The 27,819-nt window shown below is 38.4% G+C and overlaps 1 protein-coding gene across 3 annotated transcripts in view; it reads right to left on the reverse strand.

The window, feature by feature from the left end:
• APBA2 (amyloid beta precursor protein binding family A member 2) overlaps nt 1-27,819 on the reverse strand; it is a 90,735-nt gene that overhangs the window by 26,678 nt on the left and 36,238 nt on the right. For all 3 annotated transcript variants that reach the window (XM_010390805.3, XM_039557444.1, XM_039557443.1), the window contains exons 2-3: nt 11,277-12,282; nt 416-496 (exon numbers count right to left, since the gene is read on the reverse strand). In XM_010390805.3, the coding sequence (XP_010389107.2) occupies nt 416-496; nt 11,277-12,245 (1,050 nt within the window). In that variant the 5' untranslated portion in view covers nt 12,246-12,282. The remainder of the gene's footprint in view (nt 1-415; nt 497-11,276; nt 12,283-27,819) is intronic.

Below are 27,819 nucleotides of genomic sequence, written 5' to 3' on the forward strand. Positions count from 1 at the left end.
ACAAGAGCAGGTCTGTCTATCACTGTGTCTCTTCACAGCTGACTAAGCCAGGACTGACACTGGGAGGGGGAGGGGAAGGAATGGAAGCAGAACATTTTTTTTTTTGATGACACTTTTGCACTCCAATAATCCAAAAAGAGAACTTCTGAAGTGTTCTCCCTATTCTGTATGTCGTCAGAAAATTTTAGGCTTGAGTACATGCCATAGACAGTTACATAAAATGAATGAGGCAGCAAAAATTCATGCGTATAGTTCAGTCTTTTCAGAGTAGGCAGATATGGTATTTATTGTCAGTTCAGGAAAAGAAACAGAGCCTAAGTCTGTGTGTGTGAGGGAGAGGACTGACAATGTGAGGCCTGCTCTCCCTGCTGCTGCAGGAAGCCAGGCAGCACACGTGGCAGCTCCAGGTACATACCTCGGGGGGATTGTTATTGTCAAGTGGGCCATTGAGGTCTGAACGCTGCTGCTTCCTGGGCTGCTCTAAACCATTGCACATCTGCAAGAAAAAAGAAAGGATTTCAGATCCTTTTGTTTTCTGAAAAGCTTCAAAACAAAGCAGAGATTTCAGTGGAAGTCAATGGTGCAAAGATAATCAGAAAATTTTCACCAGATTAAATTTCAATAAAAATTCACAAAACATTAACATATGAGAAACTCTATTTAACATGTTCTCCATTACTTATCTGTAGTTATTTATGTACAATCAATATTCATTACTGGTACTGAAATATAATGTGATGTAGCAGTCGGAATTTCCTACTGTAATTTAGCAAATATCGGTTTCATAGAAAAATGTTAAGCTGTTTAATTATAATAAAATATCTACTTTGATGTAAATAATAGGATGTTTCAATTATCATTAAGTAGCAGTTAAAGTACTGATTTAAATTTATTTTATGTTAATGCAAATTTTTCACATGAAATTAAGTCAAATGCTAATGTGTTCAAATAAGTCAGAAAGCAAAGTCAGAATTTTCAAATGTGCTTATTCTCAGTATTGGACACAATCAAAACAGCCCTAATGGCCATCTCTGATCTGAAAAACAGAATTCTAGCACTTCATGTAGGATCCTGTGTTTGTGGGAGATACTTCATGGCATCTCCTTCCTTGTAGCCAACCAAATCTACAGGATACTGGCAGCAGAACCTCAGGCTTCAGAAGAAATGTAAAAGAGAAAATATAAAATCTTACACAAAGAAAATACTAAGTCTTTTAAACTACAGAACATTCCTTTTTTCCTGTTCCAGTAATGTCAGGGGCAGAATTTCTTTTCCAGACCTGACCCAAGTCACACAAAACCAGCACCCGACATGGAGAGTGCCCATGTCCCATACATACCAAGAAAGTGAGGTTTTCATGGCTCAGATTTTCAGTGTTAGAAATCTGGAAAACCAAGGTGGTTTATGGAACAAATTTTTATGGTTTTCCCTTTTTTCTTAGTTTGTCCGTTATGTATAAAAATGAAGGCCTAAATGCCACTGCCATTGTAAATCTTCAGAAATAAAAACTTGTATCAATAATTGTGCAAATGGAAACCACTGAGGATTATTTGAAAGGGCCAGCCTGAATGTTAAATGGGAATGTAACTCCTTGGCTTCTGACCTTCAAATGCAGTATGTAGCTGCAGGCAAAGAAAGCCTTTATGTTCACCTTTAGACAAATTATTCCCCATTATGAATATTTAGTCAGCAGAACAAAATATGCTAATGAAGCAGGCACATTAGAGCTCAGTAATGACAATTGTCAGGTAAGACAACATACACAAAGCAAAGATTCACCCAAGTAGCAAGCAGGACTTTAAGAAAGAAAAGACTATACTGAGATATACCCTGACTTGGGAAACTCACCATATCGCTGCTTATAAACACTGTTCTCTTTGAGACAAGACAAATCTAATTATATTTCATGGCTAAACTAACAGGGAGCAATCTGTGTTGATGTGCACTGAAATACATTAATGAGGTAAACAAATATCTAGAAGACTTTAATAAAACAAGCATAATAATCATACATTATTCCCTAAAGTAGCAGGATTTAGATCAAGTATCCTTTAAGCAGGGATTATGACATGGCCACAATGAAGATACATTAAACTGTAAACACTGACAGCAAATACTTTATGTACAACAGAACGTCAGTATTTTTAAAGCTCTGTCAGTTCTGATTACCACACACTTGACTGAACTGAAAATGCACCTGCATGTAAAGAAAGAATTGTCTGCTTTTGTAAGCATCACCTGGGTGCTGTAACATTGAAACAGGTTGCTGCCTCAAATCTGCCATCTCAATGGATTTATTCAGCCCTGGGGGTCATAATGCCAATTGTGCTCTGTGGTAATTATTGCACATTTAAATCCACACAGTCCGAATAAAAAATCTGGCTAAACATTTGGATAGCTTCTCTGTTTTGATTTATACAGAGGTTTCACATAAAAATGTCATATGATATGTGATATGTCGTGTGATTTACTGGAACTCTTATTTTCAGGATTTCAGGAATATGAAAAAAGCTGACTTGTTCCCAGTCATGTATGTATGTCAGTCAGTCTTTATGTTGTTACTGTGTACTTCCTGGTTCCAAAGAGAAGCCTAAGCAGAATTCACAGTGAGTTGGGATCAGTCACACCACATCTACAAGGAACATAACCAATGTTTTTTCTTACTATTTGGTGTCTGAAAATGAATTATTTTTTCCCTCAGAGTTTTGTCCATGTGTTTAGGAGCCCCAGACTAATTAGGCAGAATCTCAGGTACAAAGAATTCATCCATTTCTTTTAGACACATCTGTGCAAACATTATGTTCCACCTCTGGCTGATCCATTAACACTTTGCTATTTAAGAAGGTCGTGATGGGGAGGGAAGGGTGTCACTGTGAGCACTTCTGCAAACAAAACTGACTGTAATATCACATTACTGAGATCTTCCCAGCTTTGGAGGTAGCACAGCCCAGAGCAGCATCCCATGTAAGGGGAGCTGTGCCTCTCTCAGACTTTCGGTGCCCAACAACTGCCTGGAGAAGGAAGTACAGGGAGAAGGGCTTCCCTTTCACTCCAGAAGACTTACAAAGGACAGAACTATGCAGAGTAGGCATAGCTGCATCTCCCATCCACAACTACAAACAATGTAGTCTTGGACATATGAAAGGAGATGCTTCTAGACCAAGGATGAAGGGACTATTTTGAAGCTCCTTTATGGTATCATTTTTAGAAAATATAAATTCTGATATTCATTGGGGCTGAAAATTGGTTCATACTCCTAAGTGATCTGACTAATGTGAAGTAAATTATCATACTCGATACTTGCTTTCTTCATGTTTCTTATAGAGTTTCCAATTTATGTTGCTGATTTGAGTGTTATGACAGCTGGAAAAATTACGTGAGGGCAACACTTACAAGATACTATAATTAGTTTATACCCTGGCTTGCAATTAAGAACAGGACCTAAAACTAAACCAAAAATTTGGAATTGACTGCATACTAACACAGGGGCACAGCTACGTTAAAAGTCTCTCACCCTAGGATAAATTCTGATAAAAGATTCTGTAATGCAAGGATATAAAAATATTACAGGTGTAGTGTTATTAATACTTTTGCCTCTTGAGCAAGTACTGAGGCAGTGTCCAGCATGTGAAGGAACATGAAGCAGCAGAAAATGTCATTTTTAGGCTGAGAGGAAAATCAGACTCTACTTATTTGAGGTCACTGAAGCACCTGTGGAAATCTTTCCACAAGCAGCCTGAAATTCCACCCATGCCCTGGCCAGCCCTGTCCTGATGGTTAATTACCAGGCCTGGGGCCACATGGGGCCTCCTCGCACCAATCTTGCAGGGCCCCTCCCAGGCACCCAGACCACCTTTATAACCCCTTTCTGCAGCATGAAGTTTCTTTCGGCTGGAGGTGGGGGCTGGCGAGGAGTGAGTTCTGCTCTTCTGTTAACACCTGGCTGTTGCTCCAGTGTGAGCTGTTTGGCTTGTCAGTCAAACACTCATGTCACCAACACTGGTCCTCATCACAGCTGCTGCCTGTGGTGCTCAGCACTGATGAAGCACTTTCCTACTGGGGAACATTCTCCTGGAAAGCATCAGGTTAGTCCTTTCTCTGATTTATTCAGAATTTGTCTGAGAGAAGAGCTCAAAGGCATGGTAATGCTTTATTATTATGTTTAAACATTTGAATAATGAGCCTTATGTTCCACACCTTCCTATCTCTTTAGTAGCAATGCTGTTTAGCATTAGCAAATAATGTGTTCAGAGACCAGTGTACTGGCTTATATATTCTGTAACTCATCTTGAAGATGACTAAGTGTTTTGGAAAATATATGTTCTGTGGTGGGTTCCGGTTGAAAAAGGGTCCTTGTGGTAGGCTCTAAGGAAAAAAAACCCAGCCTTCTTGGGGAAGAGATGCTTTGTGGTAATCTGACAAAATTGTTGCTACTTGTTACACAAGTAAACCTGTAGACCTGACTGACCTTTCATCCAGGTTTATTGTCCCTCTCTAGAACAAAACCAAAGCAGATGGGTATTATGTTTGCTACTTAGGGACAAAACCTCCATTTGTAGTTTCTGTGATGTGTTGTTTTCTGCAGTTTATCATTGGGTGATGTGACTCAATGATACCTCAAGGCGTACCCCAAGGTACATCTCTTTAAACGAAGAGCTGGTAGCCTAGTATGAAGTCTATTATGGCAGTGCTATTCCTATTAAATTGCACAAGTGAAATAACCTCCCTCCTGACGGATGTTGATGTGTAGTGGAACGGCCTAATGTACCTTCCTGACACTGCATTAGTTATTATTAACATTGGTAACATTGTCAGGAGGAGCAATATGGCCCAGCAGGATACTCTTACGAAGACTCTGAATGAGGCAGCTCTTGACTAGCTGAAGGTTTTCTGATTGTCATCACAGGAAAAAAGGTCAGACTTCACACTCTTCTCTCACAAAGATTCCACTACTTATGCGTTAATTTAGTGATGGTGCTAGTACAGCTCAGGAGTGAAGAGAAAAATATTTCTGAGGAGTAGTTACAACCAAGCAAGTCAAGTTTAGGAAAAGAGGAGACAGAGTAAGTTGAGAGATCTAAGCATTCCACAGAATGATTTCAATACTCTATCAAATTTCAGTAGACATTAAAATAATTGCCAATTTATTTTTATCACCTCAAAGAACCATTCTTATATTCTTTTGTCCTTGTGTATATTTAAAACTGAGAACCAGCCATTATGAGTTTCACAGGAACAGCTCTGCTGAATTCTTAGGGAGATGTAATTAGGAGCACGTGCTGCCTTCTGATTTAAACTTCCTGAGAAGACTTTGTCACTAATGCATCTTTAGGTAACAGACATTGATCTTGCTCTCTACTGGTGTCAGGAGCTGATTGCTAAAAGTCTGTGGCTCGGCCAATTAGCACAGAGAAACTGGTTTTGTTTGGACTGTTTAGCACTTTTCAGTAAGTGCTTGGTAAGTTTGGGAACTGTTTAATAGTCGTGCCCCACAGCTGCTTAGAACACACAGGAGAATGCAGAAACCTGTTTTAATGCTCTTCATTTACACCCATTTGTGTTTTCTACAAGCTGCTCTTGAATGCATCCCATAACACTCAGACCAGCTTCCAGCAAGACAGTCCTAAGATACACATTTTCCAAACTATCATCTTAGTTTCCTCACACTGTTCTAAAGGTGAAATCTTTTACAGCCAAAAGACTCCTAGATTTGGACTCTGCATCAGCAGAGCACTGTGCCCATGCTGAGAGAAGGAAACAAATATTTGTGTCAGTACTGAGCTCTACCAGCACAGGCAAGGAAAACACAGTAGCAGCATTGACATATGCAAAGCTGTTGGAGGGGGAAAAAGAGATGAAAAAAATATGGCTTTGTAAAATTTTCTTTTACAAATTTTTGTAGGGATCTTTTATGTGTCTTTGGATGTCTATGTTGAAGACATATAAGGACACAGCCTATAGGAATGTTGTGAAAGCAGACTACTGCTGCAGGAGCTTGTGGTGTCCCTACTAGGGCAGTTTGTACAAGCATATTTGGTTAGGTTCTCAAAGGTATGCCAGTGTTATGAAAGAATGATTGAGAAATGAGAAGCAGTAGGATTCAGTGTCACAGGCAGCATCATTCAAAAGCAGACTTCCCTCTGAGGCCCTCCTTTGATAGGAGGGAAATTTCGTGGCAAATTCCTGTTTCTTCAAAAGGGTGTAGGTGGGGCAGGATGTTGGTGCTGTTAAAAACATTTTCTTTTACTGTTAGTAAACAGATTTGCTTGAACAAGGTAGGAGAGAACACATTCTCAGGAGTCTGAAATCTGCCTAGAGTAGACATTAGGAACAAGGGCTGATTAAATTATCAATGCTCTAGTATTGAGTCCCATAGTCATCTTCAGCCCCTACCCAGCAGAAATTGCTCTCAGCCATGCCAACACCAGTGTTTCACAGAGGCAGGATCCCAGCTGGGATGAACAGAGTAAACTCTGCCACATAGAAGGTTCCAGAGAAGCAGTTACTTAATTGAGTTGCGTTAGTGCAAGAGACCTCTTCCATTGGTTATTATTTCAACTGCTGTCCAGTGTTTTGCTTTTTTCTTCACTGCTTCTACCATTTTTTAATTATGCTAATTCTGCAACAGGAGAAACTGAAGTTCCAAATGCAGTCAGGGAGTGGCAGGATGGGGCTGGGACTGCCCTGTGCCATCGTGCTTTGTGGGAAGGAAGTAGGACAGGGTATGTTGCAGTGAACTGGAGACAAGCTTTTTGTGGTTTCCTTTGGTTTACACCAGGCCCTTGTTCATATTTTGTGCAGTACAAGCACACATTTGCAAGAGGAAATTACTCTCATTTTTCACCTGGTAAAGCTGTTCCTGTGTTGATTATAACTGTGCCAAACCAACAGTATTGTAGCTAACCTTGAAGAAAATGTAACAACATTCCAAAAAGCAACTACTTTTCACAGGAATATCACATCTATTTAAAATCTCTGGTTGTACTGTATGCTACTGTCAGTTGAAGGAGCCATTCAGTTCATCTTCTTCCATCCAAACGTACACCTGTCAGTTAATTCATGTTTGTTACATTAAAAACTGTGGTAATTCAGGAGAATTACATCAGTAGTATGTCTGACAATACTCAATTTCTCTGCTACAGGTGAAACATATGAAAAGAAACTAGAAACAGAAAAAGAAAATTTCTTCATGTGATACTTTAACAATTAGCTGAGAGATGACCAAGATGTCAAATGGGTGTGGGAAAACCCTTAGCTTGAGGAAGTTGTTAAATTTGAGTTATAAAATACCCAGAATAGTCAGTTTAACTTCACAGATGTGATGCCTTTCTTAAATAACATAAGCATGGAAAACCTGCAAGGAATAAGAGTTGTGCTAGGCAGTGAGTTAGAGCAAATATACTCTCTAAATGTATTCTAGGTTTCCCTCAGACTTGTCTAGTGCTAATCATCCCCTTCAGTGCTTCCCTAGAAGTATTAACAAATAAAGGCTAAACAAGCCAAGCTCATTTATGCCTGAAGTTTTCAAGCCTGAGCATGTGTATTCAAGACAGGAGACTGACCCACACTGAAAGTCAAATGAGATGCTTACTTTGTTTTTCCTTCTCTGTAAATTGTTGGGTCTTTCTTTAAAAGTGACTGTTTTCTGGTGCAAACCTAGCAACAGAAACCTTTAAAATCACATTTGTTTACTTGTTATTTAGCAAATGTCTTGCAAATAGAAAGTTAGCACCTATCATGAGCTAAGAATTAATAGCTGTGTATTTTAAAGGAATGTAAATGTTATAATAAGCAGTAATACTACCTGTATGAGGCAGGAAAGGAGGAGAGGAGCAGAAACATGAAAAAGCTAAGGATAGCATACTACATGCATAAAACAACAAATGCACCTTCCTGCTTGCTCATTGTTTACAAAAACTGACATACACATAGTATATCTTGATTTAACCTGGAAGCATTCAAATCTACATTTATTTAAAGATAATTGAGGCAAAAAACCTGCTCTGTATGGACTATATATGCCTCTGTCATCCCTTTCAGCATGGTATTTTGTACTGTGAGATGCACATTTATACTAGATCTTTTAGCAAGGTGACAAAACCAAGGCTCTTCTAAGAGCCTGTTCTCTGCAAACAGTAAGTGTAGCATGCAAATGCACTGACAGTAGCCTTGGGGTTTTTCCTTTCACTGTGAAAGAAATGGAATTCTTGTAGTTGGTTTAAATATTGTAGTTAAAATTATGGCTGTCTTGGTTTCAGAAATGAGACAGGTTCATTTAGGCAGTACTCTAATTCCATCCATCCCTTTGACATTTCATAGTAAATATTAAAAGAAGTGAATGCTCCAGAAGAAAAACAAAATCCTCTGCACCTTATCTAAATTTTTTGACATTCAGTATTAATACTAAATGTCCAACCACACCTTGTGCTAAGGACATTTAAGGAGCAATTAAGAAAAAAATCCAACTTTGGCAGAAACAGATACTGAACTCTTATTCTAATGCCCTCACCATGAGCCTGATTTTTGGATAAAGCTGAGAATGATAACTTGCACTAGGTTGAGAAGAACACAGCAAGGTAAGACCAGTCTTGTCATGATACACACATTCAAGTAATGCTTGCCAAAGGTTATTTAACTTGTTTTTTACTCCTTCTTCTGTATTCCTGGAGGCTTGGGGTGGAGAGAGGGAGAATTACCTGTAGATACAAAAATGCTGCTAGCAAGGATTTTCTTGCTATTTTCTAAGTCCGTGAGAGACTTTTCTCTCACGCAGAAGAGGTAGCAGGGAATGTAAACAACCAAGCCACCTGCAACCTTGAAAAGTCTTGTTTATGGTATAGTAGAAAAGTATTTTGACAATGGATGTTTTAGGATTTTAGCCAATCACCCCCAAGGGGTGGCTGATCCTTTGTCCAATTAGACTATGAAGAAAAAAGTCTATAAAAGCGTTTGTAAAATAATTAAATAAATCAATCTTGCTGCACAATTCCTGCCTGCTGGATCTTCTCTCCTCCTCCTCCCTATGGCTGCGGGACATGGTGATATACCCTAGGGCCCAGGCCTGCGGTAATAATTACCTCATGTCTCCCTTTGTGAGCCTCTGTATCTCTGTAAGAAATACCACTTCACACCTTTTTGCCTTGGAGACCTGTGCTCTTCTCTTCAGTGAATTGCCCACAGCACCTGTGCCCTGTCTCCTTTCTTGGAAATGAAATGCATGCCTTGTCACCCTGTTTGTTTAGCCCTGTGTGCTGATCTGGAGTAGATACCTGTACTACTGTATCTCTAATTTCCTGTCTTCATTTTTGAAGGAATGAAACACTGTGTACTGTCCAGTGCTCTCTATCCATTAAGACAGGAGGTTGTGGTTGCTATTAAAAGTGATTGTATTAGCTCAGTGGCTTCATCCAGCCAGGGGTTACCTATAACAGCAGTGCTTCCCTTGTTATTAAACAAGATGAAGGCATTGGTCCAAGACTGACTAGAAAAAACAATTAAAGCTCAGACAGGCAGTTCAGAAATACTTAGGTGCTTTTGGTTTTTTTCACACTGGGGCAGTAATATCAATATCCAGGTGTTACATAGCCCTCAGCTGTTAGCAGTCTGTTGAGAATGACAAAAGTACAATGCAGTTCAGTTCAGCTTCTGATAAATAAACTTCAAACCAAAAAAGTTGTTGAAATGAAAGTCTATTTTGAATATTGTTTTGAATGGGCAATCGTTCAGTGGGGGAAAAAAACCCAACAATTACTTAATCAAGCACTGAGGAATTCTTTCTTATTCAAGAACTCATCTTCTGTTCTGAAAATATTTTGAGAACTTGCAAGGAGCAACATTCCCAGTAGCAGATGCTGGGAGAAAGACCATCACTAAGTCTAAAACATGCTACCTCAACCTCTCTGCTCCCAGCCAACACCTAGTAACTGTTCAAACCATTCACCATCAGTAAGTGTATTCACTAAGGGACTTTTATGCTGGCAGTAGGGCACTGAATATAGTAAGTTGCACAATTTGGTTATAATTATACTTCTGAAAATAGAATGTAGTAATGAATATTAAAAACTTGCTGCAGATATAGGAAATCTGAAAATATCCCTCTAAGACATTTTTTTGTTCACATTTATAATGACGGTTGACCTGTTTCATCAGCATATCCTTAAACATTTGATCTCCTTTTACTGTTTTTCAGAGGAATTAACATATTTTAATGTCTGTTTTTAATGGAATCACCTAGACTAAATTGTTTAACTGTGGGGCACTTAACTACAGAAAATCGTATTTACAGAGTTGATAAAGCTGAAACAGGAAACGTATGCATCTGAAGTATAATAAAGCATTTTAATTAAAGATAAGGCAAAATAATTCATTTATCCGTACTAGTTTGTTATCCAAGTACATGTTATGTTTTACCTCTTTTAGGTAGATCTGTTCATTGCAGAAGATAACTAATACATAATTCAACTGCATATAATTTTAGAGATGTAAAATCAAGGCTTTAAAATGACATTAGGGAATGAGGTGTATTTCTCTAAGAAGTAACCACATTCAATTTGAAACTTCAGGGAAAAAAGTCACACTTCTTTTCCTTTAGAAAAGCTTGAACTTCATTCTCAGACTCTTTTTCTGGCACTCAGAATTATAACAAGAGAAGATCATGCACAGTTTAAATTAACTTCTACATCATTCTTGTGATAAAACTGCTTAACAGCATTTTTGGTATGAGTAAAGCTCCTATTTCTTCCTTCTTGTCAAGGTCAAGATATGTCAAGTTAGTAAAAAAACACAGCAATATGCAGGCACTTCTTGCAGGTTTTTTTAACATATACAGTATCTAGATATGACATATGTTCTACTGAAAATAAAAAGTAATCAACCACTAAGGCAATGGTACAGGAGCTCTTAATGGAAAAGAAAAAATTCAACAATTTCAATGCTGACCCCAGTTTTAAGTTTCTCCAGAGTGTCACTGCAGAATGCAAATAGTTTAAACAAACTGGGTTTGCCCCATGCGTCTGGAATACCTTTGTTTGAATTGTCTCTTCTCTGTGCAAAACCCCTTTGCTAGTTCTCTACATATGCTGATTACATTTAGCACCTTTTTCTAAACACACAATGTGATTATGTGAATGCAATATCAATAAAATCTAAAATATCGCTAATGTATATATTTACATATTGATATAGATGTATTAAAATATTGCTAGTTTTGTTTGGAATAAATAACATAACACTTGGATAATGCCTCTGACAGTGTGGTTTAAAAGAGCACCTCATACCTGCTCCTGTGGCCACTTCTGTCTGTCTTCTGGGGTTCTTGACTTTGCTTTAAAACCTCGATGCACATCTCCACTATGCTTAGAGGCAGATGGGATATTCAGTGATTTTGGCCTCCCCTCGTGCCTGTTAGCACTGTGAACAGCTTCTCCCTTTGAACAAGTCTCTTTGTAGTCATGTGCCATGTTTTCAGTCCCAGTGTGCTCTGGACTCATTTCTGTTGTACTGTTAATACTGCTCATGCTCATACTCATTTTGATTTCTGCTACAATCTGGTCAATGTCCTCTTCCTGCTCTTCCAGCTCTGCATCCTCTTTTCTAGAATGGTATGGTGATACTCCCTGTGAATTTCCATTAGCCTCTGCTGGGTAATAGTCCGGATAGTCACCTTCACTTTGACAGTACTGTATGTTTTCTTCTTGGTCTTGAATCTCCAAAGATGATGCTTCATCCTCCAAAATCTGAATGCCATTATCTTGACCTTCCTGCCACTCTTGCCTGTCCATCACCTCATTTTCATCTTGGTGCTGAATTTTACCTTCAGCCCATTCTTCTACAGCTTCCTGACATTCATCTGTTTCAACATGGTGTTCCTCATGGGGAGCATACTCCTCCCCATTGCAGTCCATTCCTTCCAGGTAACTGTCATCCTCTGGACAGTATCTAATGTAGTATGTGATCCCCTCCTCTTCTTCTGGCAAGCCTTCATCATAGTCCTCTTCCTCAGAAGTGTTGTTTACATAGTCAGAGCTGGAGTCGCCATCTCCACTATGGTCATTGCATTCATGTTCCACAGGGGTAGGACTAGCTGGTCTCACAGTTGGTAGTTCTGCCTCCTTTGCTGCATAATCTTCAATGGGAAGGTCACTTCCTTCATTTTCAGGCTCCCTGTTGTGAGATGAAGTCGGGCAGGCTCTGGCTCTGTGATCCAGCATGCTGGCTGTAGTGCTTTGATGTTTCCTGTTTGCCATAGCCAGCTCCTTACATGACAATCATTTCCAGCAATTACTGCAGGGAAGATGGAAAAGCACACATTCAGAAAAAGATCATCAGTAGAGAACAGTGATGTTAATAGGAAGCAAACTGATAGATTCATTTGGTAAAAAGCCTGTGTTTGTAGATACTTGACCAAATTCAGACAGCTAACTTTTAAAATGCTTGTGCTGTGGAACCATGAAATCAAAGCAATAAGTTGCACTCTGAAAGGAACAGATAAAGAGAAGGTTCTACATTTATGCTGAATGTGTTCTAGTGTAGGCTTTCGTCTGTCAGTTTGGCATAGAATTAATCCTGAACCTTGAAATTAGTTTTCAATTTCTTTTTCTTGCCAGTAAGGAGTCATGCTTTGATCACTATGCAGTAAATGGGAGCTCTTTTCAATTTTCAGCTTAGGCATTTCTTTAACGTGTACTGAAAACAAACATTTAGAATCTGACCTGCTCTTACCAAAACTAAAGGAAAATAATTCTATTAACTTTGCAGTCACATAGTGCACTAAAAGATAATACATTGGTATTAAAAGTGTTATTTTTTAAAAAGCAGTTGCTGGTTTATTAGCCCTTACTAGCTGGATGCCATTGTTGTCTCCCATTGTTAAACCAAATATTGCTTTTAGAATAGATTTTTTCAGTTGGACAGGACCTACAACAATCACCCAGTGCTGACCAAGTTAAAGTGTGCTTTAAGGGCCTTGTCCAAATGACTCTTAAAACACTGACAGGCTTGGGGCATTGACTGCCACTGGAAGCCTGTTCCAGTGTCTGACTGCGCTCTCGGTAAAGAAATGCTTCCTAATGTCCAGTCTGAACCCATCGTGACACAGCTTTGAACCACTCTCATACATCCCTTCACTGGATACCTTCTCTGGGGAGAAGTTCAGCACCTCCCTGCCCACTTCCCCTCTGGAAGATGCTGTTGAGGGCAATGAGGTCACCTCAGCCTCCTTTCTACAAACCAGACAAGCCCAAAGCCCTTTGCCATTCTTCTAAGGATACCTCCTTCCAGCCCTTTCACCAGCTCTGCTACCTTTCTGTGCACACATACAAGGACCTTCACATCTTTCTTAAATGAGGGTGCCCAGAAGTGCACACAGCAGGCTGGTGAGGCTGTATCAGTGCTGAATGCAGAGGATAATCCTCTCTTCTGAGCAGCTAGTCAGTGTTTGACAGAGTCCAGGACACGCTTTACTCTCTGGGCTGCCAGAGCACTTTGCTGACTCCTGAACTGCTGTCAACCAGCACCCCAGAGCAGAACCTGGCATTTAGACTTGTTAAATTAATCATGGCCCAATGCTCCAATCTATCCAGATCCCTCTACAACACTGTTTTTCGAAGTCTAATCTATATTCTACATAAAAGACACATTTACAATAAAAGCTCACTAATTCTTCCTGCTAAATACTTCTGGTACTTTAAATTACATATTTTCTCTGAATACTGGATTCTAAATAAGCAGAGATTATATGAACTATATAAAAAATAGTTAAAGAAAATAGCTAATTCTAGACAGGTTTGACAAGTGTGATCTGCTGTGTGATTTGGAGGGGGGGAGTAATATACTTTAGTATTTGTTTCTCTGTATTTCATTGTTGTATCCCTATGATAAACTTGACCTGTGCAGTTACTTCACTGGGGTGAACTGAGCTCAGGCTTCTGACATGCACCACACAAATGCTTGTTTTACTGTATGCACCTAACAATAACATATCAGCCAAACACACAAACATTTTGACTTAACCAGTTTTTCAAGTCTTGTGTGCACACAGAGCAATAAAACTATCATGGAGCTAGAGGATTAAAGGAGCTATATAGGGAATAATTTCTTAGGCATTATGAACTTAGAAAAAATATCCTGCCACTGTAACCTAAAACCTTATAGATATCCCTGTAGAACTTGTGATACCACAAGAAAACTCCAAATCCTTAGTTTGTGACAAATCCAGGGATCTGATGTGTCTATGGATTATTGCAAAGTTATCATGTGGCAAATCTATCCCTGAAACATGAGTTCTACATTCTGAAACACAAAGCAGAGATGCATGTTAGTCACAGGAGGAGGTATGAAAGGAACTCAGCATGTGGAGCTCTTTTTAGTTATTGTTACCTTGCAGAATTAGTCTTGACAGAATAAAGCTTTAAAGTAAATAGTGTATTTGAAGAGAAGTTTTAAAAGAGAAAATCAGAGGAGGCGAAACTTTCTCAGTGATTACTTGGCCCTCCTCACTATTGGAAGAACTAGCAGACTTGCAAGGTTTTCTCAATACAATCTGTATACCCACTATCCCATTGATACTAGTGATACATTTTTACTTTGGAGTCAGTTAAAAGAACAGAATATCAAGCTTTAGCCATCCATCCGCTAGGGTTACCTCTGATTTAGTCAGCTCTTACTGCAAACTAAGGATGTTTCTATACTGTCACTGCAGTATAAACAAAACATATTTTACATTGGATTAAAATAGCAACTTAAGTCACAATATTACAATGCTCTGCACAGGCTGCAAAACACTGCCCACAAGCAAGATAAATTGTTTGTATGAGCAGATCAGGCATGAGTACATTACACAAGCATGTCTAAAATGAGTTAAGATGGAGTGCTGAAATAATTTTGAATGGCACTGCAAGAAAACTACAGAGATCTCATCTGGCTTAACCAAAAATTATTTTTTGTCAAGAACAGAACAAATCAAGTGCCTCTTATTGAAAGAAAAGTTCTCATCTGCAGTGGTCTCAACCTTCTAGTGGAAATATTATCCATATTAAATAATACTTAAATATTTACAGTGCAGTTGACCCTGCACATACGTCACTACAGTATGGCTGAAGATACAGAAGCACAGCCTGTAACAAACACAGTTTGAAACCCATGACTCAGATTTTCCGAAAGCATATGGAGATGAGAACCCTTTTTTTAGCCAGTGTAATGGAGTTTTTCCACCCACATCTAAGAATCTTCATTTAGTATCCAGGCCCAGAAACTGCCATAAGTGGTATCTCTGCAGCAATAGCCTTTTATAAATTCCAGTAGTGAATGCTCCAAGATGTTACTTACCTGCAGGAAAATCCACTACATTCTAGATATTCTATAACACATTGCAGGAAGCCACCTGAATGTGATCTGAGAGCCAAAAGGCAGGGCAGGAGCCTAGGGAGGGAGGGATGGCTGATAAGTGGAGCTCTATCAGCTGTGGGGAACTGCCAGGGTGAGGGTTCTCAGCTGGGCACTGGGGCCTGTTAATGTGCAGCACCTGCACTATGGTGGGAAGAACTTCAAAGAAATAGTGGCAGACTGGAAACTTTTTAAAGCATGGGTGATAAGAAACAGAGAAAATAATTCCTCTCAAGCATGTCTAGCACTGACATACTGGGACATGGGAAATTGGTTTTCAGTTAGTTCAGTCTGAGGCAGTGACTGAAGACAGTGCTTTACCCCCTGTATGCTGGAACTGAGGTAAAAGAAGCCAAATTTTTCGGTGAGAGGCAATGCTGATCTTAATGCTATAGAAACTGAAGTTACAAAGCAATCTCTGCACAACAATTACAATTTTAGTTGGCCTCCTTTGCAATCTTCTCAGTCAGGCACTACTCTTAAGGTAACAACGTACTGGAATAAAAAGGCAGAATTTATTATTTTCAGCCCATGAACTGCAAACTGAATGTGAACTGATTACAGCACCTTCAAGTACAAAATGTAACTTCTCCAGCTGTATCAACACATCAGAATTACTGAACTGAGTTTTCAAACAGCAGTCTTGAGAACTGCTCTTTATGGAGCTGCACATACATTTCTGTCAAGGAAACACACAGCTGTATTTTAACTCAAATATTAGAACAGCCAGGGCAGCCTAGTTTTCTTCCACTGTATCAAAATATCTCTCAAGCTTCCTAGAAGAATGCTTTAGTCATTGATTAGGTTCAGCATAACCTGAATATTTTAAAACCTAAAAGCATTCTAGCCTTTTTCTAAGCTGTCTCATGTCACACAGCAAAGTTCCTCAAGGCCACAGGTCTGAACTCTTCTGTCTTCTCACCTGCAGAGTGTTAATCTTCCAGATTTTAAAAATACAAACCCAGAATTTTGGGGTTTTTTTTAATGCAATAGATATCAATTTTTTACCATGTGTTCTGCTATTCAGACTACTGCACAAAGCCTTCTGAGTCCCTGACTGCATGGATTAGTACTTTAGGTAATGTTCACATCAGTTACTGTGTAACCTTCTACCATGATAGTTATCTTGAGAAAATTATAAATGGATGATCTTGAAATTGGAGAAAATAATGGATTTCTATCTAATATTACTCAATGTTGAAGTTAAGAGAGGAGTAATGATTTGCTGGATCCAGAGGCACTTTAACAGTAAAGGCTCCAGTTGAGCCTACAGATCACTTCCTCTGCTTGGTGTAAGACTCCCTCCTACTTCTTGTATCTCACCTCCCTCCTTGATAGCAGAAAGTTAGGTCAAACTTCTGCATCACTCTAAGCACATTTTTCCACTTCTGGCTGCGGCTGGAATGAAGTGTTCCTGGGAGCATGGGAGGGTCAGTGCTGCATCCTTGTTCACCTTCCTTGGGATTCAGTAATTTTAACTTCTGATTTCAGTTGTACAGTGCATCACTAAATCTCCATCAGTGTTGTCAGGATCAGTGAATAAGGGACCAGTTACACAGGGTCCTCAGTAAAAACTTTTTTCTTTCAATAATAGTTTTGCTTTATTTTTCTTAATTTTCCCTGCCTCAGCTCAGTGTTGAAAAGAAAATCAATCTCCAGGAAACAACATGCTGCATTTCCATGTGAGAGTAAAAAGGCTTACGCATAGGGGAACCAATTTCTTCTGCTCCCAGAAACAGGACTACTGGGTTACAGCTGAAATTTATTCTAATCAGTACTCATTATACTTATTAGCTTTCTCCTGAGTTTCCTGCACCTAATCCCAGACAGCTGCAGTGAGGGGTTTATCAACCTTAACACTTCTACATCTTTTCACCTGTGTAGAAAGATCTCTTTACTGTCCTCCTAGTGAAGGATACCAATTAAATTTGCATTAAAAATGGGAAATGGTACACAATTATAAACATGGTGATACAGTGAAATACCCAGTATCATACTGCTGGCTGTGGTTAAAGAACTGCATTGCATCTATACTTGATTTGCAAATAGAACAGCACTTTAGTGGAAGCAAAACAAGTTATTTACATTTAACATGCACAGTGATCTGGGGGGGCAGGGGAGCATTGTTAGGTTTGTTTGGCAACAAATATATTATTCCATGCTTATCTACAGCCAAATGTTTTTTGAGCCCTGCTGTTCCAACTTACAGGTGAACCTAAGAGTTTTACTGGCCTGAATTTGATATATTCACTTTATTTTGCAAGGCCTCTTTCCTGTGCCTACTCCTCCCCAGGTTCGTTTTTTCATCTGTTCCTCAGTGCTTCTCCCACACTTCAGGTATCTGCACCCTTTGTCAGTTTTGACAAAACTGACACTCAAGGTTTGCTTCCCTGGAATTGTTCAGTATCTCCTATTTTCCCCAGATATTGTCTGCTATCTAGCTGCTATTAAAGTGGTTTTACTCTTTGTAAGTCATCTTCAGATGTAAGTTATAAGCACTGCCACACAATTTACTGCCAGGCGAGATCATAGCACATACAGCCCACAGCCTTGCTTCTCTCTGCTGAGCTGTGCCGTAGATGCACTGCTGACTGAAGCTATTCCGTATGTTAGCCCTATACATTCATAATCCAGAAATGCTGCAAAAAAGAAAAAACAACACCCAACCCTCTTAACATGGACATATGTTGAGATCTGCTACATTCATCAACTTACTCAGTACATCTGTAACTGAGATAACAGTATTTTTCAACAGAACTGCATCAGAAAATTCATGATTGCAGGGCTTTAATTATACCAGTCTCTTCTCCAATAAAGAGATAAGTTGAAGTGGAAAAAATCTAACTTCAATTCATTCAAAACAATTTTAATATTAAACTAATAGTATTTCTCAGTAGGCTTTCATTACAGAAGACTTAATAGACTCCCATCTGCTAAGTTGGTCCAGAGGAATTATGACTGATCCTAGACTGGGAACTGGAATTTTTAATAAGCTGATAACAGAACATGAGCCTGCTGTGACTAAGTCAGATTCTGTAGTCATTTGATTCCCCAAGGCCAGACTCCATTAACTTCATTTTTCAGTGGTGCTGACTCTCCAGACCATGAGAATTCATTATGCAGAGCTCCAGAGCAGAGTGCAGGGTAACTGCCAGCTCCTCTAAAAGCAGGTGTAAATGGGATCCTGACTCTCATAGGAGCCCTAATCCCGCAGTGTCAGTGACAGCAGATTGAGCACGTGACACAGGATTGGGGAAGGAGCACAGTCTCTCTAACAAAGGGAAGGGAGGAGAGGACACAGCACAGGAGGAAGGGGCATGCTGGTCCCTCTTGCAGAGTGAGCCTGGGTAGCACTGACCTTCTAGTGCTCAGTATGGAGTCTCCAACAATGAGGACTACCACAACATAATTAAATTAGGGTTATGTTGTCGCACTCCAAGTGCCATCTCAGTGTTACTGAAGTTCTCTCACTCAGGCTGGCACAGCCTGATATAGCACTTATTAGCCAAGCCTGTTAAAAATGTCTATTCCTTTTCTCTGAGGCCTATGAATTTAAAACAAAAAAACTCTAAACCAACACATTGTTTCAGGGAGGGGAAAAACCTAGGACAGAAACTTCAGTTATTAGGAACACATCATACATCATCAAACCGGTCCTTTTATGTCCAGAATGTTAAATCTGCATGGCAGTAAATACCTACAACCACAGTCATATGCATGCATCTCTCTTCCTCAATGCAAGCTCAGCAGGTACAGCATACCCCAAGACACCTGTTTCTTTGGGATTTTTGTGGCCATAGCTGATTCAGGGGTGCTGTTTAAACCTGCATATCTCAGAGATGGCAAATTCCTCAGTTCCCTCCAAAAAACCTTTAGGGAGGTGGGGAAATTGGCAAAGACTGCTGAGAAATCTAGACAAACGGTAGTGCTAAACTCCAGTCTTTGTGATTTGATGTCTCACTTGGAGTTGGTTTGATGTTTATAAAATGATAAAATTGCTTTATTCACCTATTTGTGAAAATACGCCATAAAGATTACTTTGAAGTAAGTGTCTGGGTATAAAAATTATTAATTTTTAGCAGCTGAGATCTGATTTTTTTTTACTGTGAAACTTGAGATTGAAAACTGGCTGAGGTCTAGCATTTCCTTGTGTACAGAACTCCAGTATGAGTACAGACAGCAGTGGAGTTGGTCTTGGGAATGCCACTTCTGCCTTTTACAGTGTATGTGAGTTATCTTTGCTCAGACAGCTTTCTACCTGCTTATTAAAACCTTCATGAATATAGTAAGTATTTAGGTAAGCCATACTAAAGCAACTTTGCAGATATATGACACTTCAGTGGTGCTATTGACACCCTAAAAAAAAAATCAAACAGGCAAACTTAAAGAGAATCAGAGAGGACACTGAATTTATGGGGAGTATATTTCTTTCTATGAGTTTTCATACATAAACAATACATTTGATAAAGAATTTTTAAATTGCTAAAGTTAATTTTTGCAGAAAGTGACTGACAATAGTCAGAAACCATTTAGAAAATTAGCTTTGACAAATAGATATTATGTATGAAATAAACCTGAAGTGTTTGGTCAGTGTTGTTGACAACTTAGGACATTTCCAGGAAGTTTAAAGCTTACTAGATAGGAATTTCCAGCTTCTGGTGGTTCTTGATAAATGGCCTAAATATTCCTTTCATTTCTTATTTCAGCCAAGAGAATATTCTTCTCAATCCACAACAAGAATGAGAGGGCCAACAGAAGACAAACAAGTCTTAAATGAGCTCTCTTGCCATTTATTTTATGCTATTTCTACTCTCACATGCTTGATCTCTTCTAGTATAGTGGTATAAAAACAAGAGTAGCAAACATAAAATGTGGATAGAATTAACAGCAACTTGCTATCTAGGTTTTTCATGTTTTTCCTTCATTTAAAATTAAATCCAACAACCTACAAGTAGTAGTTGTTGTCTGCACCAAGCAGATACCTCTCAGGATTCAGAAATGCATTTTCTTTTGTCCTGTGAAATTCCATTCCAAATTAGTCTCTTTTAATCTTTCTCTTTTTTGTGAGTGCCTTTAGAAAATGATGACAATTTGTCAAAAAGCTTTATAAATCAACCCTGTATTTAGATGTCTTTCAATATTTCTTTATTTTCTTAGTGTCTTCTATCAAGACCCAGTTTCCCATCTCCCTGCTGGGCTGGTGTCAGGCTGGGGCTGCCTCAGGTCCAAAGGAAACAAAGCACTTTACACACTGAATAGACAAGCCAGAAAACCACCAAACACACCTTTTGTGATTTGAGGAGGGAAGAAAGATGGTCTGTGTTCCCCCAGTGCCTCTGGCTCACACAGTAGGTGCTGTGAGTTTTGTAGCAGCTGGGGTCCATCTAACGCTGACCCTGTGTCCAGTTGTACACGGTTCTTTGTTTTCAGTAAGGGCAAATATAAAGCAGGAAGTTGCAAATTAAAAATATCAACAAGAGTTATGTAACTTTGTTAATTGTAGCAACACCACGGTAAAGTCCAGATTCAAGATTTTCCTTTTAACCTAAATTCCCCATCCTCACACAGTGTACATATGTGTAATAATTTTATGATTACACATTATTTTATACTACCTGCCTCTGATTTGTTAAAAGCACAGCTGGGATAGGCCAAGAGGAAAAACAGCTGAAGACAACTCTAGAATTGGTGCTACTCAGTATTTTAGAGCTTCAATTAATCATCTAAATATTATTTTAATATGCTTAACATAATTGAAATAGAGACTTAGAAAACAGCAAGAGATTTGCATGGGAAGCAGAGCAAGAATAATTCTTAAAGAAATGAGGGAAGTGTGTGGGGAAGTGAAAACAAGCAGCATCTAAAAATAGATGGCATTAAAATACATGACTTGCCAGTTATCTCAAAAGTAGCCACTAGGGTCTTCTTGTGTAGCTAAGATGAAAAAAAAATTCTTTTATAATTTTCTGCTTACTTTACTGTGTCTACTGTGAATATGAAGTAGTCACAAAAGATAATAATTTGGGGGGAAAAAATCACTGAATAGGCAAACAAAGAAAATGTTACGTCTATTATTAAGCACCATTATGCTTATTTTATTAGTTTAACAACTGACAGCAGACTGAGAAATTAAAGTTGTGAGATAACCAATGCTCATTTCTGTATGTCGGGATTGTTTCATTTGCAGTTTTGCAGAAATTCTGCCTAAAGCTATAATGGCTGCAGTGAATTAGATACTGCAAATACACATCCCTGTATCCACAGGCAATGCTCTTAAAATGGAGCAGCCTGTCCTGAGTTACTACTGAGCTGTAACAAATTGTTGTCAGCATGCAGGTTGCATTCTCAGTAGAATATGAGCTGTGAGTGCAGTGAAGACATGAACAGCATCTATTGACCAGCCATACCTAATGCACACCTCCTGACCCTGAAACCACCAAGAAACAATAGATGATGTACAACGGAACATCTTTTAAACCACATCAACGTGAACAAGTAGATTTGAGATGTTTGATTACCTCACCTGAGTGAAATCTTTAAAATTACTTTTCTATGGGTTTGAAAATCTTTTTTGTTCTATTCATCAGGTGATATCAAGGGGTTTCTGAAATGTTTTAACTATTTTTCCTACTTTTATTTTCTATTCTGAATTGCGTTCTTGCATTTCTTTTCACGGTATATAGCATTTTTTCTGTTTGGTTTAATCTAATAAGCTTTTAAAATTCAATAATTACCTAGTAAAAGTCATTCTAAAAATGTTCTATAACTAGAAACCACCAATAGAAATTAAAAGTAGAACAGACAAAGAAATGCTAAAGACTGTAAAATTCAATGGCACTGCAGAGATGGTATTCTTGAGTATATATCCCAGCTGAATGGAGCTTTTATAGTTAAAAAGATCAGCTATTTCCTGCAGCAGCAATAAAAATGTGTAATCACATATTTAATTATCATTTATTGTTGATGTGGCTTAATCATTCTTTAGGGCTTAATTTCCCAGCTCAAAGAGTGATACTAAACCTGTAGTACAGCATCCATACAGTTGTGAGAGTTAGGACAAGTATCAGTGTTGCAGTGTTAAGCCTGCTATAGAGGAAAAAGCCACCAAAAATAGAACCTCATTTAAGGCACCTTATACAGGGGGAAGGACAGAAGCAGAATACTTGTGTTCAACATAATAAGATGAGATTACAGAATTAAGGCAGTGAGATTTTATGGCTTATTCTTGTGACTGCTCTGCTCCAAGAGATCAGTTTTAAATAATGAAAAAGTACCTCTCAAGCACACAAAGTTCCAGTGATAGCTGTGCAGAGGCATCAGCTTTGAATTTTACTCCATAACGAATACAAATTCAAGTATCTTCTTATGTTTGTTGTATTTCCTAATTTACTGAGAATAAGGGAAAAGTATAGGATGTATAGGTATAAGGGAAGGAGATACAGGAGTAAGGGAAAAGTATAGTATATATTAACATTAGAATGCATAAAGAATATATGCCATTCAATTAAAACATTCAGCCACTCTGACACAATCTGCAATCCATCCAGAGCTCTGGTAGAATTTTCAGTCTATCTTAGGATGGATTATACAAAGTTTTCCAATGCTTTGCAGAGTAAGTTTCTGCTGATTATGGAGGCTACTCAGAAGTCTGGCCATCTTTCTAGATCTTGCTAATTTTTACACTTCTTGTCATCTTCCAGTTTCCTGGATAATAATTTTATCTCAATAACAAGGTTGGTTTCCATACTGACTTGCACTAAATGGAACAGGTCCCTCTAAGCATAAAATGAGGCAGTGCTGATGTAACAGTGGGGAGCCATGTGGCTGGAATTCAAACATGGAACAGACATTGAACCTGTAGGCAGCTGTGGGAAACCTCCTGAGGTCACAATTATACACATCCATATTAACAAAACCTGGCCTTGCACGACTGACATGCAAAACCATCACCTATTGCAATTTCTCCAAGTCTAACACAGTATTTTTGCAGTCAAAATGTTCATAAAAACCAGCCAGCGGAACTAAATGTCCTTCTTATCTCTACATACTGGTATACTTTGGAAAACTTTTTTCACTGAAAACCATTGAAGAAAAACTTATGCATATGGGCCCTAATGTAAATTTAAATACTACTTTAGGAATAAAACTGATTCCACCTAAAATGTCAATATGTGGAATTATTCCTTTTTGTCTACAATAATTCAGTGTTTTGAAATGGATTGAACAATGACTGTAAAGTGTATTGTGCAGTCAGAAATGTTGTATAAGGGTGAGACAAAATTTACTTTGTCTAGGATATGGAAAAAATATTAGTCTGCCAGGGCAAATTCCTAGAAGAGCCTTTTAAGCCACCAAATCTATACAGTGATGGGTGACTTAGGGGTATAGGTGAAAGGTGAGGCAGGATTTGGGGACTTCCTCCAAGGTAAGGAATTGATACTTTTGACAAGATGTGTAAATTCCAAATTTCCATGCTATTAGAGGAAAAAAATGGAACTGCAGTAAAAAGATCTTCACAGTAAGAAGAAACATAACATCTCTTGGTTACTTGATATTCTCTTCCACAAGAATACAAGTCTAAGCTGTAAATTTGACCATTTCCCTTTGGCAGAAAAGTCCCCGTTGCTGTGGTGCAGCCAGACTGACTGCTCTGAGCCTGCCAATCCGACACAGCCCTGGCACCGAGCTCCAGCCTTCTGAACATGCTCAGCCAGAACTGAGATTACTGCTGGCTACAATGAAAACAGGTTTTATTGAACCTGACATGCAGTTAGAAGGGAAAGGAAATTGGTTAAATTTCAGCTGTTTGAGCAAGCTTTGCACTCTGCTGCTATCGCACAGCTATAAAAGAATGCAATGGGTGTTGGCTAAATAGATTTACACACACGCAAGAATAATTTTAGCTCATCACGAATTTGAAACCTTTAATTTTTGGAACTGTGTGTCAGACACACACACTCCCACTTGCTGCAGATGGAAGTAAGGCTTCTTTAGCAGGTCATGCATGTTACACAACAAATACACATGCAAATATATCTCTTATATACATTTATATAAGTATAATATTAATATATGCATAGATATAAGTAGTAAATCTATAACTTCATCTCCTTCAGTTCCTTCTCCCACTAGGAAGAAACTTGGAATCTCTCTAGAAAAGTTATGGGGCTATTCTAATCTTAAAAATTTCAAAAAGATGAGTTAGCTTTTCAAAGAATATTTGAGGAATGCCAAGACAATAACATGGGTTGGGACAGTACTTCAAAAAATGTGATCTTGCCATTTAAACAGCATCATTTAAGTACTTCGAGGATTTATCTAATGGAATAAATTTATCCATTAACAATATCAGATAACTATCAGGTAGAGTTACTTAATTCAGCATCATCATTAAATAGACATAATGAAAATTCTGCATTTTGGTCACATCCAGTTCCACCTGAAATACAGCAACCAATCCTGTGATTTGTGTCTTTGAAATCAGTTTTTTCTTTACAGTTTTCAGAAAGCTATGGCTGTTTAATAATTAGCTCTTCAGGGTAGATGCAAATATTCCAAAAGCATTTGTGGCAACCCTTTTTATCTTCAACAGGCACGTGGCTTTTAAGAGCTGTTACCTGTTGCAGATGTATTTCCACACATAAGGAAACCATATCAGGCTTGGTGCACCTGAACTACACATTAATAAAACATGACACTCTCACCAATACAGCTGTATTCCACTCCCTTTATTCTTTGTTGTGGTTTCACAGAACTACTGCCAACTCTCATCCTGGCTCAATTTAATTTACAGAGAGGCTGCTTTATTATTTTAATAGTATAGAGTTATGTCTTTAATACGTTTTTAAGTGTTTTGCTTTTACTGCCTTTCAACCTTCATTGAAATAAATGTTCTCAGCAAAGTCCGTATTTAGAGTATCCCTTTATGCAAAGAGGTGATGTCATATCAAAGTAAAACATAACAGCACTGGAAAAAAGGGGACATTTTAGAATGCCATTATTTTAAAATTTTGTCCTTTTTCCATTCAAATGGAGGAGGAATCCTTAAACTTGATACTTACTTAAAAATGCATGTGCACAAGCAATTAATGTTTCAAAACTTACTTATTAGCATTTTATGCTTTAGTTTACAGTTTACCAAGAAAAGATCCTTTGATTTTTTTTTCCATTATGCTTCTCTTCAAATTTTTAACACAATAAAATTGGAAATGCTTACCACAGGCAATTAATTAATCATTATAAAATGATTTCATGTATGGGCTTCTCCAGCCTTGTGGGGGAAAAAAAAAAAAAGATGGCTTTCCTTCAATAAATACTAATTTCAGGTTAGGTAGAGGTAAATTAGGTATGCTATTTGAATAATAATGCAGAATAGCTCACCTTAAATAAAGCCTGGAGATTCAACAAAACATTTCAAACCGTACCATTTAAGCCAAACATTTTCAACCTTACTCCAAGAGCAGCCATTCAGTGAATGGTAAGAGGACTGGAGGAGGGTGGTTAGAATACTGAGACTGGAAATTTAGAACAGCTGTGGAGGGAGGTCACTGGAAAGGCCTCATTTGTAGAAGAGAAGGGAGATGCTTAACTTTCCAATAAGGAAAGTTTAAGTGCTGGGTTAGAGGTTCACACCCAACCATTTACACTCAATTTTTACAGCTTCTTGATTCTGAGTGTGTAATAACTCCTCAGAAAGGTTTCTTTTTATCACTATTGACCTTGAAGTCATGTGAATGGTTTCACGGACCCACTTAACATAACCATAGGAAAAAAAAGAAATTTTCTTTAAAGGGTTACAGGAAAAGGATTGACAGCATCATTTTAATGAGTCGAACCTCACCCAAAATTAGATTTTTCAGGCATTGACAATTGACACGTTCCTCATTAACACTCTCCCCATTTAATTAGTGTAAGAGGATTAGGTTGCATTTTTCTCCTTAATAGAACATTGTGGTTTTAAAACTCATATAAATACTTGCATGCTGGCAGATTTAGTAAATATGTAAAACAATCTTTTGAAAGAATAAAACAAGGGTAAAGACTATTGTGTTAGTTCTTTTCAAGATAAAATAGTCTGCCTTTGTTCAGCAGAATTAGCAAATTGCAAGGTTAATCTATGAGACCTTTTACAAAATAAAGATCTAACAAGAGTAGTAGATAATGAAGATAAGCAGAGACTTTGTTAACAATGAATTATATAGTGGGATTTTGCATTTTCCACCTTTGAAAAAATATCTGTAGCTTGCAGCTGGTTGTGTTTCAGGCACATTGCTCCATAGTGGATGATCACCTCATTTGAAAAGTAAGATTAGAAAGATTTTTCCTCTCTGTTTCTAAGGCACACATTGCACATCAGTGAAATCCTCTCCAATTTATAAAAACTGGTTAGAAGATAAAAGACTCTGTCAGTCACTGTAGCAGATCCTCAGGATGGCTTGAAACCTTACACCCACCAGCTTTCATTTGTATATATACACCTTATGGAAATGAGACCTTTCCTTCTAAGTAAGTATTTTGAATGTAAAATTATTTAGCTGTGCTCTGAATGACACAGTTACAGCTTAGCAGGTTTACATGTAAATAGTCACTGAAAACAAAGCACTAACCACAATGCCTTAAACTCTTATTTGGTATTAGAGACACGCAGTGACCTGACAGGAGAATGCTGTGCTTGATGCTAAGTGAGCACGTGAAGGATGTGCTCCAAACTAAGTCTGCAATTTAAATGGGTATTGACAAATGGATTACTGGTCCTTCCTGTTGTCTGCTGTTCCCTATGGCTATGGGGATGAGGACATGCTGCATAAAAGGAAAATAAATGATACTTTGGTATCTGTACTTGAATTGATTTTCACTAAGTCACCGCAGGTCCAGCAGGGCCACTTTAAGGCCAATATCAAATCCCACACTCATTGCTTTTAAGCCAGCCCAAGAAGCAGCATGCACGTGCACACTGGTTTATCTGGCAGAACTAAGCCTCGTATGCGTAGTGCACAGCTGACCCGAAAGGCTGTTTCAGATGCTGGACAGCAAAGAAGGTGCAGAATCATTTAGCTTTGAGCATGGGAGCAGTTCATCAGTGTGTTAAGACCCATATCCCTGTAATATGGAGCCACTTGTCTGATTTCATAAATGCATATTTACTACCCACTGAGGACCCAGACTAAAGTACCTGAACTATGTGAACTGGTCCATTATTTCCTAGTTCCTAAATCAGCACTATAGCCACAAATATCTTCTTTCTGTCAGGTTAGTAAATAATGTCTAAAAATGCAGACCTGACTTGACCCTAAGGGAAGCAGAGTGTACTTAGTGAGCAACACCTAGCTTCAAATGTTTCCTGGGTATAACAGAATAAACTTGCATCTTTCTTCTGTACAAGAAGTCTCATTTACTTCTGAGGCTTACTTAAAGTCTTTTAAAAGTGAAGAATTTTAT

The sequence above is a fragment of the Corvus cornix genome, chromosome 10 (assembly GCF_000738735.6).
Source record: "Corvus cornix cornix isolate S_Up_H32 chromosome 10, ASM73873v5, whole genome shotgun sequence".
In the NCBI taxonomy this organism is placed as follows: domain Eukaryota; kingdom Metazoa; phylum Chordata; class Aves; order Passeriformes; family Corvidae; genus Corvus; species Corvus cornix.